Raw genomic sequence first — 17148 nt, forward strand, 5'->3', positions numbered from 1 at the left:
TGCAATTCATGGATTTGGAATACCTAATTGATAAGAAGGTTTCCAAAGAATTAAAGCATTTGATGAACGCTCTGAGTATGATACCAATTTCACCGAGTGAATGTGAACGAGGATTTTCACAAATGAATCTGATCGCCAGCCCAACCAGCGTTTCATTGATGACAAAACAGTTTCTTCACTACTGTTTCTTAAAACTGTAGACCCACCACTGACCTGCTGCAATCCAGCAAAATATGTTGATTTGTGGCTGCTTCAGAAACGTCATTCAGCAACTGACACACAAAGAGGAGCAAAAGAAGTCAGCATAGGGTGTCAGATGAGAACTTGATAAAAATTTGGAATATTCTACAAAAACTTTATTATGAAATTATTTTTACTTATTTTACTCACATTTTACTTATTTTTTGATATACTTCAATAATAAATTTATGCTCAGTAAACTGTGTTAATCTAAAATCATTACTACTAAAGTAACAATATCAGGGGTAAAAAAATTTAGAGTACTTTTCATATCCTTTTAATTTTCAATTTTTCCTGATAGCAAAGAATGAGTACTGGCACCTATTTTTTTACAAAAAAAAAGCACTGGTTATTTGTGTCACCTTTTGAACCCCCTTTGTGAATTGGTGATACATTTGCACACCTCCAGTCCATGGGGACCTCCCAAGACTCCAAGAAAACTCTCATAATTATGGCTAAGGGTTTACTTACTTCTTTTGCTGCCTCCTTTAATATAACTGGATAGATCCCATCCACCCCAGGTGCCTTCCTTATGCTTAACTTCAGCAATTTCTCCTCCATTTTGCTCTCACTTATTACAAAATCACTTAGCTCCCTGTTAGAGTTTGATAAACTTCTGGCATTCCCTTCCTTGAATAACTCCTCATGTGTGAATGTAGATGCAAAATACTCATTCAGTTTATCAGCTACCTGAGCATGATCATCAATATTCAACCCATAGGCTTCTGTATTACCTGATAATTTATATGCATCCCATACATTTTTCTTCTCTGATACAAGCCTCATTAATTCATCTGACATCCATTTAGGCCTGAACTTTGAACTATATTTCTTAGTTGGAATGAAAAGCCTAATAGCTTCCAAGATTAAGTTTCTGAAGGCTTCCCATTTAGAATTCAACGTTGGTAGCATCATCAGTTGATCCCATGTACAGAATTTAAAAACTGTCTGAGACCACTGTAGTCACCTTTAAGTAATTCCCATATCAGTACATTGTGATCACTGTCACCCAGTGGTTCTTTTGTTTGCAAATTCTTAATGCATGAATAATCCTGCTGATAATGAGGTCAAGGGTATTACTCCCTCAGGTTGCCTCTCGAACATGCTGCTGTAGAAAACAGTCATCCCATAAATCCAAAAAAGTCTTGCTAGTGTGCAAGTGACCACTGCAAGTTCCAGTCAATATCTGGAAAGTTAAAATTCCCCATTATAATAAATTTTGATTTACTGGCCCACTCTATCTCTCTGCACAATTGCTCATTATACTCATCAGATTCATTAGGCCTATAACACACATCTACTCTCATTTTTCCTTTTCCAGTGGAAAGGAAAAATTAGATCTCTGCAGTTCACACTTTCACAGAGTACAAAATTTGTAAAATAAAATCATGTAGGCATTATCAGTTAAAAAAGGATCACCATGACCATTTATGTATCAGTTTTGTTGAGAGTCCATTGCCCGGTTCAATCCCTGAGGTTAAGACTAGTTACATTTACTTATTTCATCATCACTCTAGCTTTAATATTTTATTTTTTTGATTGCCTTTATCATCTTGCTGTAAATTAATAATTGATTGGTTTTTAAGAATGTATATATAGTTATTCTGTTCAATTTTAATTTTACAGATGAATGTCCTAATTTATGTTCAAAAAGAAGTTCTGGAGCACTTAAATATATGTTATACAAAAAGTATATTGAGGTATTTTTTAATGTTTTTATGTCAAATTAATTTATTCTTATAATTTTATATTTTGCATTTGTTCTTGTGTGACTAACAGATAGCACTTGCAACAATATTAATTGTTTATGCCCACATTAATGTTGCCATAATCCATAATGATTTCAAGCTTTCTTTTAGTTAGGAGAAAATTAATGTTCTCTGACTTTACAGATTTGTGATAAAGGTCATTGGCTAGTGTTTTAATAATCTAGTTCAACTCATTTATACTGTGGAATAATTTGAACACTTGAGAATTAAATCCAGTCAAAAGAAATCCTTGGCATTGGACTTGAGTTTCTATAGTTTGTAATTTTTGGGAAATGCTTAGAAAGGAAGGTTTCTCTAGAGAACAGATATAATGGACGTAAATGAAGCACAAAAGTTAGTTCATCTAGGAGCCTTGAGTTGAACTGGTTCTGATTGGTTGATACTATATTCAGATTGGTTTTGAAGCTAGCAGAATTCAGATGCCTACCAGTGTTTCAGAAAAAAAAAAAAAAAAAAAACAGTGCATATGGAAATATATCCACAGAAAAAGTATGTAGCAGATTCTTAATGCCTTTATAATAGGGACTGGAGTTGAACTTCTTAACTGAACTGCTCACTTCTGCTACTTATTCTTTACTTAATTAATTCTTTGAAGAACTATTTTGTACATAATTGCTTTCTAATACTTGAATAAAAATTTATATTAAATTTTTCCATAAATATTGTTTATTCAGATAGAAGTGTCCCAGCAGCCAGAGAGATCACCATCATGCTTAAAATTTTCTATACTTATTTATTATATTAAATATGTATGTATGTGTATATATATATATAAAAAATAGGAGTTTATGCTTTTAGTGTGGAGAGAGAACAGCTAGTGGTGTAATCAACCGACGGGTTAGATAACATGCAGTCATAAAATAACACAATTCGAACCTGCAACACAAAAAGTCAAAAATATTATTAGTACTTAATGCTCTACTTCAGATGATTTCAACGTTGTTCACAAGGGCCAGCCGTCAAAACCAAGCAAAATGCAGCAAAAAGTAAGGCCTCCATTTCTAACATGAAATATACATAGCACATGGTAAAAAGATACCAGGTTTTTAGTTTATTGTTAATGTTTGGAAGCCAGGTTAATCGTAATGCTAACGTATATATCATGGCTGACCCAACAGAGGTGGAGAAATGATAGATAATAAGAAATATAGGTAGTAAAAAATTACTAAAAACCATTGAAAGTTGAAATCGCCAAATGGAGCATACGGTCAGGAATTGTACTTACTGTTTCTGCAAGCCGGAGAAGTGGGGATGGTCGTCTGATGTACTGCGGGGAGAGAAAGAATGCTATGAGCTTGTTTCAATGACTGTATGGTATGTAGAAGCGACCTCAGGCATTGGAATGCAGTAAGACATATGGGGAGGAATTAAACGGTCCCAGAATAGGGAAGAAGGCATAATGTACAAAATAGCATGAAAAAAACACTGAATTTTATATTAGGCGAAGTCAGTATGTATAGCAGTAAAATTGCATCTTGATATTGCTTTCGAAACCTAATCATGCACAAGAAATAAAAGATAGGGATTCAGAACAGTAAAAAGGAGTGCGAGGATGAGAGGAAATAGTAGTGTTCGGGTAGTGCGGGGTTGATAGCCTGTTCCTGTAGTAGGACCCTGAACATAATTTATGGGATTGTCTGTCATGTGTTTAAGTCAATAATGTTAATAAGGCTGGAGGTAGACCATTATATTACCATTCATGTTGAAAATATAATTACATATAATGACAATAAAAATAGTGAAAAAATACTCCTATGATAATCGACTGCATATATGAAAATGGGTATTCAATGTAACCCTTTAACTCTTTATATATATATAATAAAAGTATTATATTGAATTCTGCCATTTGTTCATCCAGGCACAAGTCCTAAGGAAGCAGATCACCAAGGTCCTTAGAATTTTCATGGCATTTTCAACATTATTGTTCTAAAGATTTTCTCTCATTGCATATTATGAATTGAAATTTTTACCTTGTACAGGGGGTCGGTCCATGGTAATTCGAGTATTCATTATCCGAGTCCTGCAGTTATGAGGTTATGATAAGAAGAATGCAATGAAAATAATGTGGAGGATTTTTTGGAAAAGTTTTAATATTCTGCACAGTATCAATATGATTGGAGAAGCTTGGAAAGAAATTTCATGTAGATTAATGAATAGCTCATGGAAAAAGTTATACCCTGATTCGTGAATATGAAGAATGCAGTGTGGTTGGGTTACAAAATGAAATTGTAAATCTTGCAAAAGAAGTGGGATTCCATGAAGTTGATGATGGGGATATTGCACAATTGCTTGAACCAAGTGCAAAACCACTTAGAAATGAGGAGCTAGCAGAATTAGACCAACTACCCACAGAAGAGGAAGCCGAAAATAATGATGCGATTTCATTCTTTATTTGTAAAACTGAAAAATGGTGTAACTTCAATAAACTTTACTTAACCTTACATTGTTCAAAAAATTATAATAAAATAGTCTCATTTTTCAGTTCCTTCAATCTATTTTTTATTATGTACAAGTACATTAATACACGTGAAAATTTGGTCCCCGTTTTAAGTGGAATTTTCTGGAACCAATTATCCTTGGATAACAAGGACCCCTGTACTTCCATTTGCTTAATGTCTGATTATGATTGAATGCAAACCATTGTGGGCATTAAGTTTTTGACAGCACTTTGTTATTGCACAGATATTATTGGTTAAATGAGCTGTCATTTATGATAAAGTCACAACTTTGCAACTAGTGAATCTGCTTTTACTATACAGGGCTTTTGTTAAGTAGTGTTGTGAGTTTGTAATTAGTTTCTCTTATTTGTTTTCTGTTGCATAACATAAAATGAATATTATTCAATTAATTAAACCTTTTATTACTAAAAGCAATCTGTTGCTTTTACATTAAGTTATATATGACATATCTTACACAATGTGCACTTGTATTCTTAATCATGTTCTAGTTTTTAAAAATAGATTTTAATAAAGAAAATATGCATTCTGAACCTTGCAGTAGTACAGATTACTCTCTTGTAGATGATTAGTTGTAGAGTTGTGTTCCTTGTCGTGGGACAGCTCTTTTGACCAATGACAAAAATTGGTCGAAAGAACTGTGCATTGCACACATATGCACATGCACAAACTGTGTGCCACAGTGCTATTGTTTCTAGGCACAATTTGGCCCAAGAGGCCCTTGGGCCATATTGTGCCTAGAAATACAACAACAGCTATTGTTTCTCTATATTGATTGTTAGAATACTTTATACAGTAAACCCTTGCTAATCCAGATTAACTGGGGAGAGAGGTCATCCAGATTAGTGAAGCAAAAGATAGCCTTAAAAGAACAAAAACTTAAAACACAAATAAATGGAAATTTAATAAATAAAATATAGGTAGTGCTGATGAAAATAAATAACAAAAATATCACTGTAGAGCCTTTAATTAAAAACTATAAAAAGACTACACTTATCAGGTGATGCTGGCATTGCAATTAAACGGAACTTGATTGTTGCTGCGAATACCACTTAAACCAGCTTCTTTTGCCTTTTTTTAATGTCTGTATATTTGATACACTGCTTTTATCACTTCCCACATCGAATTTTAAAGCAAATGTTTTTATAGATTTGTTTTGTTTTTTAATATCGCACAGTCTGTTGGCCAATACCAAATTCTTCAGCAATTTTTTTTTCCAGGAACACCATTTTCAAGTTGCTTTGAGCTTGTTAATGATAGTTAAAAGTAATGTGTTTTCTTTTTATTCCATTTTTCAATTCTTTAGACTCCATAATTATATAAAATATGTTAACATATGTACATGTATACGTATAAAGCAAAGTACACAAATGAAGCGATATAAGCAATAACATTCATCCTACTCAGTCAACAATGATAACGAACAACACACAAGACAGTGTAATGTATGTTCCGTCTCTTTGCACACAGTCAGAGTGACTTATATGCCTAAATCCCACGTGTCTTTTGAGGTACTCAACTGTGAACAGAATTTTTCAAATTTCGATCCAGATTATCCGACATCTGGATTAACTGTAACTGGATTAGTGAGGCTTTACTGTATATAAAAAAATAAGTAGAACAAACTGATACATGAACCTGTTACAAGTGCTTTTAATTCCCTTCTGCTCCTCTTTTTTTTCTCTGCATTCAGTAAGCATTGCTTATTTTATAATGTTATGAAATTCAGTTATTGCATTATTATTATTATTATTGTATTTTAACTGTAACATGCTGTGAAATTTGTGTCAGGTCTGAAATTAACATGGCAGAATTAATTTAAAAAGTCAACTTCCTTTTATGCAATCAAAATCTCGTTGACCAATATAATATAATTATTAATATGATTAATCGAATTAATACTCTTGCCAGTCTCCTCACTCCTCTGTAACTTAAGGATTAGAATGTGATGCTTGTGAAAATTTTGTAAGGTGAGAGAGATGCTGTAATTGCTGCTTTGCCACTCCATCAGAGTGATGTATTTATTTATTCTGTTGTGTTCTACAAGTACCAGATTTTGCCTTTAATTTCTAAATATTTTTTAAGGAGTTCATTGTTCTTGAAATATATATTCAATTTCACTTTGGTAAAAAATATATATATATATATATTTTTTTTTTTTTTTTTTTCAGTCAAAGCACATGATATTGACCATCCCACATCTCTGAATTCTCATGGTCATCTAATAGCTCTCACCCATGTCAGCATCATAATGATAATTATGAGGTCTTTAAATATTATAAAGTATTGCTTGCTTCTTTTTGAACATCATTGTGACCATCATTCTTAGCTGACTTTAGTCACTTTACTGCTTATACTGTAGAATTAAAGAAACTAGAACATAATTTGAAAAATGTATGTATCTGTATGTTCAGTTTCTATCTGTAAGAGCAGTTTAGTCATGCTGTATCAAGTTTTTGAATAGCAAACATTTCTGACTTTCGAGTAATGTATTAAATTTAAGTAAACAGCCATAATAGTGTATGGTGAAAAAACTTCAGTTAAACATGGGATTGTATGTTAATGCTTGCAGTGAAATATAACCATACAACCTTTATTGAAACTAAGACATTTTTAGATTCTGGTTAGTAGTGGATTGTTAAAAACTTTGTTCCCCTCTCATAAAGTCATTCCTCTTTGTCCCTTTTCTTCTGTATGTAGATGAACCCAAGAAAGTGTTGCTTGGTCACTGGTATTATCTTGATGTTCTTTTTTTTTTTTTTTTTTTTTTAAGGCTGATAGTTTTTGTGTTATGGAACTATTGTTGATTTTCAAATATTTGTTTCTTCAGCACAGCATTCCAGAAGAATCTTGGGAAGAACTGGTCAAAGTAAGTGTTTATTCTTTAAAATTAAAAGTTTTGAAGTACATTAATAATTTAAAAAAAAAAAAAAAGCACCATCCCTCATTTTATTGTGAAATATTTTTATTGCTTTTACAGCTTGATTGCCATCAGTTATGTAAAAATAATGTCAGTAAGTTATAACAGCTAAACCATTATATGTTGTGTCAAGTTAGAAAATCCTCAATGGATTTTCTAACTTGACACAACCAGTGCAATGGATATGCTGCCCAGCCTTAATCTGTTTAGAAAATATCTGGGATGCGGTTCTTATCACCCCAGTGTAATTCTTTGTATAGGCTTTTATTCACTTAGAGCTATATTATTAGTCTCAGACAGAGGTGTGAGAGGTTTTCGCTTACTAGAAATTCCTACCTTGTACATGCAAAGTAGTCTAGAATGGGGATTCTTAAACTGTGTGTTGCAAAAAAGACTCTGAGAGTTGCAGCAAACATTGATAAAAGTGATTAAATTAAATATTTATTGTAGAACTATTGAAATTATACACCAGCAGTTCTTAAACTGTTCATGGGCCAACTTGCATGTTTCAAAGCAGAAACAAACATCAGGAATGCATTCATTCGAAATGAGCATCTCATCATGGTATGTCTTGATGTAGAAAAAGCCTTCGACACTACATGGCATTTTGGTATCCTGAGAGATCTGCATTCCTTGAGCTGAGAGGCAACTTACCATATTTCATATTGAACTTCCTTCAGCACAGATCCTTTCAAGTCCGATACTGACAAGTCCTCTCCCAAACATATAAACAAGAAGGGGTCCCACAAGGCTCTGTGCTCAGTGCCACCTTATTCGCAATAAGAATAAATCACATGACTAAAAAGATTCCCAACATTGTGAATTCGTGTCTCTGTGCCAATGATCTCTCTGTTTCTTGCAGTTCACAAAACATGACCTTCATTGAGTGGCAGCTCCAAATTTCAATTAATAATATTCAGCTATGGATGGTACAGAATGGGTATCGACTCTTGTTCAAAATCTAAAGTAGTTCACTTTTGTAACAAACGGAAGATGCATCCAGATCCAGAGGTACACTGAACAAACCAGCCTATCTTGGTTGTGAACAACATTCATCTCCTTGGTCTGACTTTCAATAGTAAATTGAACTTCATGGAGCACGTTAAACATCTACATACGTCTTGCCAGAAAAAAATGAACATACTCAGAGTCATTCTTCTATATCGTGGGGTGCAGATCGATACACGGTACTTCATTTGTATAGAGCCCTAATCAGATCTCTCCTCGATTACGGTGTCCCTGTATATGATTCTGCCAGGGAGAGCGTACTAGCACGACTTGCACCAATTTAACACTCTGCCCCGAGGATTTCTATAGGCGCTTATAGAACCTTGCCAGTTCAAAGTTTCCATTGAAGCTCACGAACTTCCTCTAAGCCTCAGGAGAAAGATGTTACTTCTCAACTATACGACTAAAATCCAAAGTCTACCTACCCATCCCATTAGGCTGACACTTAATGACCATCAGTCCACAACGTTCTATAGAAATAAACCCAGGGCAGTTCAACCTTCTGCTCTCAGAGCTCAGGCATTATTGCAAACTTGGCATATACATCCTGACAAAGTTCTTCAAGATTCAAATAGTACGGATCCCCACGGTCCTCTATTAAACCACCTTGTGACAGTTATTTTCTAAACGCTCTCTTGCAAATGTCAATATACAACAACTCCATATTGCCCACACACAAAATTACCTGCATTTTTCAAAAATATACACTGATGGATCAAAATCTGAGAGTGGAGTGGGTGCAGCAGCCATTTTCCCTCATAAAGTCTTCTCCGTATCACTTCTCAATGAATGCAGCAGCTATACAGCTGAATTTTCCGCCGTCAAACTTGCAATAGAAAATATTCTCCATCTGTCCATCCATAAAAGCATGATATACACAGATTCCCAAAATGCACTTATTGCTTTACAGAATACTTCTTCTCAAACACATCCTTTAATAAAGTTCATGAAATCCAAACTGATGCATCTCCAAAAACTCCAGCGAGTGGTCATTTTCTGCTGGATTCCAGGCCATGCTGGGATATCAGAAAACGAATGTGTGGACTATGCCGCTAAACATCCATCCAACAGAGAATTATCACAGTATTATGTTCCGTATCTTGACTACAAAAGTAACATACGAATAATATGTAGAGAACAATGGAGAATTCAATGGCAAGCCCAAATGCATAATAAACTCTGCCAAATAAAACTTGAACCGCAATTGTGAACCTCCGGTTTCCGTATAAGCAGAAGGAGGAAGTAATCTTAACCAGAGTGCGAATTGGCCACAGTCATCTCACCCACCTTTATCTCCTCACAGGTAATGATCCTCCACAATGCACACAGTGCAACTCTCCACTTACAATGAAGCATATTCTTGTTGAGTGTACTTTATACACCACTGCCTGCCAAGTCTCTTTTAGCTTTCTGCCAAACCTTAAAGAACCCTTGACACTCTGCCACATCATAGGTAATGACGCTAATCTGCTGGAGTTCTTGAAACAGATAAAATTATATGATCTTTTTGAGTAATGGCATAACAGCAAACATACACGTGTAACATTCATAATGGTGATAGGTGCAATATCGCCTAAGTAACCCTTGCACCAAAAAACAACAACAATTGGGGTGGTGGTAGACAGCTCTTTGTCTTCTAATTTCTCCCAAAACCTCTGTCTTCTAGACTATTCAAAAGTGGATAATTGGATTAATTAATGGTCCATCTCTAACAGAGTCTCTCCACTCGCTGTCTCCTAGACATTACATTTCTCCTGCATGGCGTTTCCTCCATTGGCATCATTCTTCTGAATTGGCTTGTATAATTCCCACTCTGTCTCCTCCAAATTAGTCTGAACATGTGCCTCAACCAGTCAGCACACTTTTACTATCCAACTTCAAACTCACAGAACCCCTTCTTCTTCCTCATTTATTCCTTCAGGTTCCATTTCTGGAACAACCTCCCTTCATATATATTTCCTGAAAATTATAATCTACAGAAATTCCAAGTCTAATATCAACAAGTATCTTCTTTCATTTTCTTGGCCTTCAATCCACGCACAATACTAAATATTATAGGTTCTCATACCTTTTGTGCATGGGGTTTTCATTAAAAAAAATTTTTTTTAGAAGAATAAGAGAAATTTACCTCAATATGATACGTAGAACACTTCTGTATGATACTCTCCAGAAATTAATCAAATATAACATTAACGCAAAATGATTACAGTGAAAAATAAATTGAAAATTAAAAAATCAATTGAACACAATTAAAAAAATTAATTAAAAAATTAAAAACAGTTCAACGTAAATTTTGTAGACCCATTTTCCTTCCTGAAACCGACAATGCTTTTCAACCATATGCCATGATCACAGGAATTAAAATTACGGGGTATGTGTGAGCATGAATCTTAAATAGAGATTATTTGACTTTGCACATGCATGTAAAAGACCACAAATCGAAGATTAGATATGGACAGTGAATGCTAATAGAATTCTCGTGTAATTTTAATTTTGACGGTTTCTGCAATTAATTGTCTTGTATAATTATGTTGGACACTAAGTATGGCCTCGCTGATTAAAAAAGTATGTTTTTTCGTTAATGGCATGAAAGGCTAATTCTGATGCTGCTGAACAAGAAGCACAAACTGAGGATGAATGCTGTTTAACCCTAAAATTCAGCAGAAACTGCATCGATCCTTGATAAGACGAGTCGCAATCATTGCAAGAAATGTTGTGTACCTGATCATTTATTTGTGTTGAGAAAGAGGAAAGAACTGAGCAATTTTTCAGTATAGTGTGTAATTTCCATATTGGTGTGGCCATAATCTTAAATTCAGTATCTTTAAAGAATATGTTAAGTTGTTTATGTCTATTCACTGTATGGGATAGAAATAAAGTATTTTTTGATGTTACTATTGTTGGTTGGTGTAGTTTTTTGTATCCTATCCTTAGCTTATACCCTAATTCGGTTTATTGTAGCAAGAGGGTAATACAAATGCAACAGAAACCTGAAAATGTCATGAAACTGTAAGACATAAAATCTTACAAATATATTTCTCTTAGTAAGTATAGTGTGTGGAAGTAAAGCACTTAAGGAATAACGAAAACATCATTACGGAAATATTTCTATTAGTAGGAGTAGGCCTGGTAGTACAATTAAGGAATATGGTTTAAATTAAATGGTATGGCAGGTGCAGAAGGGTTAAAATTAAAAGCTTCTGAATGATAATTTAATCCCTCTATATTACACCTCTACTTGAGGATGCGACAAGCAACATTCAGTGCATTTTGGAAAAAGGTGTCGGTATGGAGCAGTTCAAAAGGTATTGTGAACAGGTGATCTAGAGGTAAAAGATGAAAGTGTTTCATTGCGTGGGAAAAATATTCTGTTTTTCCCACTAAAGGAAGAATAGTGGGTTTAAAGAATAACACCGCGATTGGATCAGGTTTAAATTAAATAGGGAGAGATACGTAAATGCGTGCAAATCCCTCTGGGGTTTGCACATAAACTTGCATATAAAAAAGTAGTACAAGGGGCGATTGTAACATGCAATCAATTCAATAAATAAATAAATGAGACAGAAATAAATAAGGTGCTCTCACCAAAAGAAGGGTTTGTGGTTGTTGTTCAGAGGGATTGCAGACTTCCAGTGGTAGTTCTGGTCGCGTTCTGGAAGTGTCCAGCTATATAGTGAAAGGTTCCACCGGGAATGTTCCTGTGCTAGAAGTTAATCCAGAAGTTGAATAACAAGCCAGTCAGATAGTGCCCTGGCTTCTACTACTGCTGTCGTAATTTTCTTCAGTATTAACAGAGAACTATTCTTGAAATCCCGAAATAGGACAGTACTGGAAGAGCTACACAGCAAAGATGCAGAGTTCAACTAAGAAGAGAGAGAGAGAGAGAGAGAGAGAGAGAGAGAGAGAGAGAGAGAGAGAGAGAGAGACATCACTGCTCTCCGTGGAAGGAACCCACACAAAGGAATCCTACTGTGAAAGAGAAGGAAGGTAAGTCGTCTGAACTGCTGTGTTGTTTTGGAAATGGTACTTAGATAAAATGGGAGATAATTTTGGAGTAAGGTTGAAGTTGAAGAAACACAAGAAATAAGGAAATGTTCAGTTTTGAGTCGGTTTATTGGTTGAAGTTGTAAAGAAAATTGATATTGCTAAATTAAGAGAGATTACAAGGAATTGTAAGCATTAAGTTAGTGACTTATTATTATTAGCCATATGGTGCAATGAAGCCTGAGGCTTATGCTGTGCCAACCAAAAAAAAAAAATTTCTGAATTACCCTGAGAGAGAGAGAGAGAGAGAGAGAGAGAGAGAGAGAGAAGTAGAAGGGAATCACCAAGAAAGAGAAGAATGATGATATCCAGCTCGGGACCCTGGGTGTGCCAAGCCCATACTCACAATGTGAGCCCTTATGGATTGCTGTTGTGAAGAGAATTGATATTGGTGATTAAGAGAAACATGAGGAAGTGATTAAGATTGAATTAGTTTAGTGTTTGAAGCTGTAGAGAGAGTTAAGATTATTAATTGAGAGAAATTTTATGGAAATGATAGCACATATTAACAGATTAAATAAGAAAAATGAATAGATTAGATGTAAATGAACACCAGTTATGTATTGTAAGTAGATTTGTATGATAAATGACTTTTGTTTTATATTTGTGTCATTGCTCTTGAGAAACTGACAGCTCACATATAATATATATACTCGTGTGGGGGGGGGAATATCCCTCAGCTCCTGGAAATTCTCATTTTTTAACGCAGTCAGGTAGCTGTGGGGCTTAGTGCTTGAAGGGAGCTGCTGTACGAAAAACATAATGGCCACTGCGGCAATACCAAGGTACAGGGAAATAAAAATCAATATCCCCCCCCAACTTAGATTTGGTTTCCTCACCAAGCTTAAACGTCAGTCCCTTCCTTTAGTTAATATAGGTATAGTGCCATAAAAAGTCATAAAGGAAATATTTTTTGTTTTTGATAAAAAGGAAATGAGATTTTTTGAAGATGAGGGATTAAGGTGGGGGTTAAACTGCAACTCGTCTATGACTATCTCAGTACAAAGCACCAACCAGCACAGAATCCAAAAAGACGTTTTCTGCTGCTAATTAAATATGTACCAAAATTAGATCCAGTTTAAACGATAACACTGTTGAGTTTCTTAAGAGCTCACTTTATTCGGACAGGTATTGTGGATGCTTATTTTTATGTTTTTAGAATAATTGTATGTTTAATAATTTTTGCTAGAATATTTATTATTGTAATAAAAGTTTGATTTAAAATGTAAATTCAAGTAATTGCTTGTTTTTTCCTTATTTTATTGCACCTAATTGTCGTAAAAATTTATTGCAGAAAATGTTTTTTTTTTGGAATACCGGTATTAATACTGGTATCCCAAAAAAATAATACTGGTATCTTCATTTTTAATGTCAACAAATATCTTCTTTCGTCTTCTCAACCTCCAACCCAAGCACGGTACTAAGTACTATAGGTTCTAATACCTCTCGTGTTTGGGGTTCTCATAAAAAAAAAAAAAAAAAAATCCCAGTTTCATAAATTAAAAATACTGATTTACCGGTGTTAAGATTTTGACTGGTATTGTGAGCCCTAAGTGTAACCTATGTATTAAGAAAACGGATTATCTTGCTATGCTGCATTTATAATCTTCAAAAACAATGGTGCTCAAGCTGAATGTAATTAGTATCAGCAAGGCTAAATGGTGCATCGAAGTGGACCTTTTGCTGCATCAGCCAAAAAATAAAGTAATAAAATAAAGCAGAATATTCATACTTTTCCTATTTACACAAGCTAACCATCCATTTCTGCTTTGAACTTAGATAGACTCATTGTCTGTATCATGCTGGTAGGCAACTTATTCCAGTTTTTGGCAAACCACTACACATAACTGAACTTTGAGATCTAAATTTGATTAATAAATACACATTTGATTAGATTTTTTTTTTTTTTTTCTGGGTTACTACTATTTCTACAAAAAGCTGATAGGGACTTTAGACACCTTGTATTAAAATACAAACTGCATGTTTTGAGATTATTTTATTTATTTATTTTTTTTGTTGCTTAATTTTTGGACAGCAGTTTATTTAAAAATGCTTAGTAGCATTCAATTGCTTCCCCCCCCCCCCCCCAGTAAAAAGGATACTCTTATTGTATCATTCGTTGGGGGGGGGGGACTTTTTCAATCTATAATAATAAAATTGCTAAATTTAATGTTGGATTTTTAATATGATTCCTATGGTCAGAAAGAAAGTATAGGTAAAGTGCTTCTTCAGCTAAAAAAAACTAAATGGCATGAAATTTTTTTTCTTTATATTGCTTAATGTGTTTCAATAATTAATTTGAAAATGAAAAAAGTAATTAGAAACATCTTCATTTTTAGAGTGTTCTGGACACAAATCCAAATCTTCAGAAAGAACTGGTTTTTGAATTGATTAGTTATAATGAACCTGAAGAAGCAATGAAGTGGTTAAGGCATTATAATATATCTGAAGATGAATGGCCAAAAATATTAACTGAAAATGAAGCAAAGGAGAAAACTGAACAGCATTATAGGTAAGCTTGTCTAAAATAAATATAACATCTAAATGATAATATGGATATACTATCATTGTTCTGTAAAAAAATTAATGTTTTATAGTTCTAATATGACTAAAGCTCTAATTTGTAGCTCTGATATGACTAAAACTTTAATTTACAGCTATAATATGACTATTTGACCTAAGGTCAAAATAGTCATTAAATTCAGGTTCAGCTTTATTTCCTTAATTATTGGATCAAAGCATAATTTGCTACTTCAGTACCAATCCCACTGAAAGTTCTGTTATAGTTCATTTTGTTATTGTATGCAAAACAAAGATGAGGGATTACATTACTTTATAAAAGGACTGCAGGTGTATGCCATTTGAAGATGGAAAAGGAAAAAGGCATAATTGAATTACAAAGGATTAGCCATTGTTGTGCTACTGTGTAGAGCAGCAATTCCACAGTTAACATGCCTAAAGCCATAATCTTAAAGGCGTGTATAACACCTGGTAAATCATCAAAGCATAGCCATAAAGATAAATACCAGCAAGCACTTACTGCTTCCACAGTGGAGAACTATAAAGCATTAGTCAGAACTGTACCATGTTACAAGTATCCCTTACATGGTTGATAGTTCCATATCCTGAAAAGCTATATTGTAAGAACTATGGTGTACCTCTGGGTGATATAGATCAAATATACATTAAGAAATATTGACATTAAATGCAATATTTGTTATGAATTTATGTTAATAATTAATGAAATGTTATAAATATTGGACAAGAATGGATTTAATACATCTTTTATTCATTGCATATTGTTTTTGTGAGCTTCCAGTGCAACCGAACATTGGCCAATCAATCGTTAGTTGTGCATATCAAAGTGGCTTCTGCTCATCAGTTGACTGAGTCCAGAAGGATATAGCTGGCAAATCTTTAAGAAGTTTAATTCAGATTATCATCCAGAATGTACTCTGCAAAAATTGTAGAAATTATAAATGAGGATGATGACCTAACAGGTATTTGTATGAACAGTACTAAATATACAAGGTCAAGGTGTGTTTGTTTCAGTTGCAGTCTCCAGGGTTTCCCCTATATGCTGCTGTAGCATCTGAAAAGGTGAAGGCCGGCAAGTGTATGTATGTAGGTGTGTAAGTATGTGTCTTGTTGTGTTGAGTGCCGGCACTGGTGACTTTGCAGCCAGGGGGCAGGGGATACCTGGTCCCCTGCCCCCTGACTGCCAACTTGGCCATGAGGAGGCGCGCCAGGGTTCGCTTTCTAGCTAAGACTCTTACTGGGGCTATCAGGCAATCCTGGGAGCCCCAAGGGAAAGGAAGTGGGGATAAGAATTGAAGTATGGGGATTGGACGGGATGGGGAGGTTGGATAGAAGATAAGGGGAAGAGATAGACCTCCCATGAAATAGAAGAGAGAAGTTTACAATAGTGTATAGAGTGAAAAAAAAAATAAACATAAAAAATAAAAATAATAATAATAAAAATAAAAAAAAAATAAATAAAAAAAAACCTAAATACAATGTTTACTATTAGCTAAGTGAGTGCGATCACCACTCCTGGGGGACTTAATCAGAAAACCAAAACTATGAATAACACTTCATTACATTAATTAACACCATTTGAAAAGTATTAGGCCACAGCAACCAGACACACTTGTCCATTTTACCTCAACTTTTTTTTTTTTTTGCTGGTGCTATAATTATCTGATCCGACACTACCAGATTTCACCATTAAACTTAGAAGGCAAATGGCGAGGCGCTATCCATGAACAAACGTAAGTAGCACCCTGTCAGCGTTTTACAATTCAATATCATATTTACATCATGCACAGCCAACTCTGTACACAATATCGCTATTAATATCGTGATAGTCTTTACAAGTCACATTTTGACAGAAACCACACTGCTCAAGATCCACTAACACTGATCCACTAACACTAACAAGATCCACTGCTTCTATTCAAATGAGCAGAAGTCTGAAAAACAAGATGCAGGATATTTCAGAGACTGCTGGTAGTCATTGCGTTACAAGTAAACACATGGGTTGTGTTAGGGTAGCTAAGAATAGAAACAGGTGCATGTATACCTGCGTGTACACCAATGCTAGGAGTTTGGTAAATAAATTTGATGAATTTGAGGTATTGCTCAAAACATCAAAGGCAGATATTGTTGGGATATCAGAGACGTGGTGTCACACAGATATAAGTAATGC

The 17148-nt window shown here is 34.4% G+C and overlaps 1 protein-coding gene across 5 annotated transcripts in view; it reads left to right on the forward strand.

Moving 5' to 3' along the window:
• Positions 1-17148, forward strand: part of LOC150087743 (exonuclease mut-7 homolog) — a 146862-nt gene that overhangs the window by 46005 nt on the left and 83709 nt on the right. For all 5 annotated transcript variants that reach the window (XM_090370113.1, XM_090370116.1, XM_090370115.1 and 2 more), the window contains 3 exons: positions 1867-1940; positions 7299-7337; positions 14780-14952. In XM_090370113.1, the coding sequence (XP_090226239.1) occupies positions 1867-1940; positions 7299-7337; positions 14780-14952 (286 nt within the window). The remainder of the gene's footprint in view (positions 1-1866; positions 1941-7298; positions 7338-14779; positions 14953-17148) is intronic.

Source organism: Mastigoproctus giganteus, chromosome 3, assembly GCF_048544385.1.
Source record: "Mastigoproctus giganteus isolate SK-2022 chromosome 3, ASM4854438v1, whole genome shotgun sequence".
NCBI lineage: Eukaryota > Metazoa > Arthropoda > Arachnida > Uropygi > Thelyphonidae > Mastigoproctus > Mastigoproctus giganteus.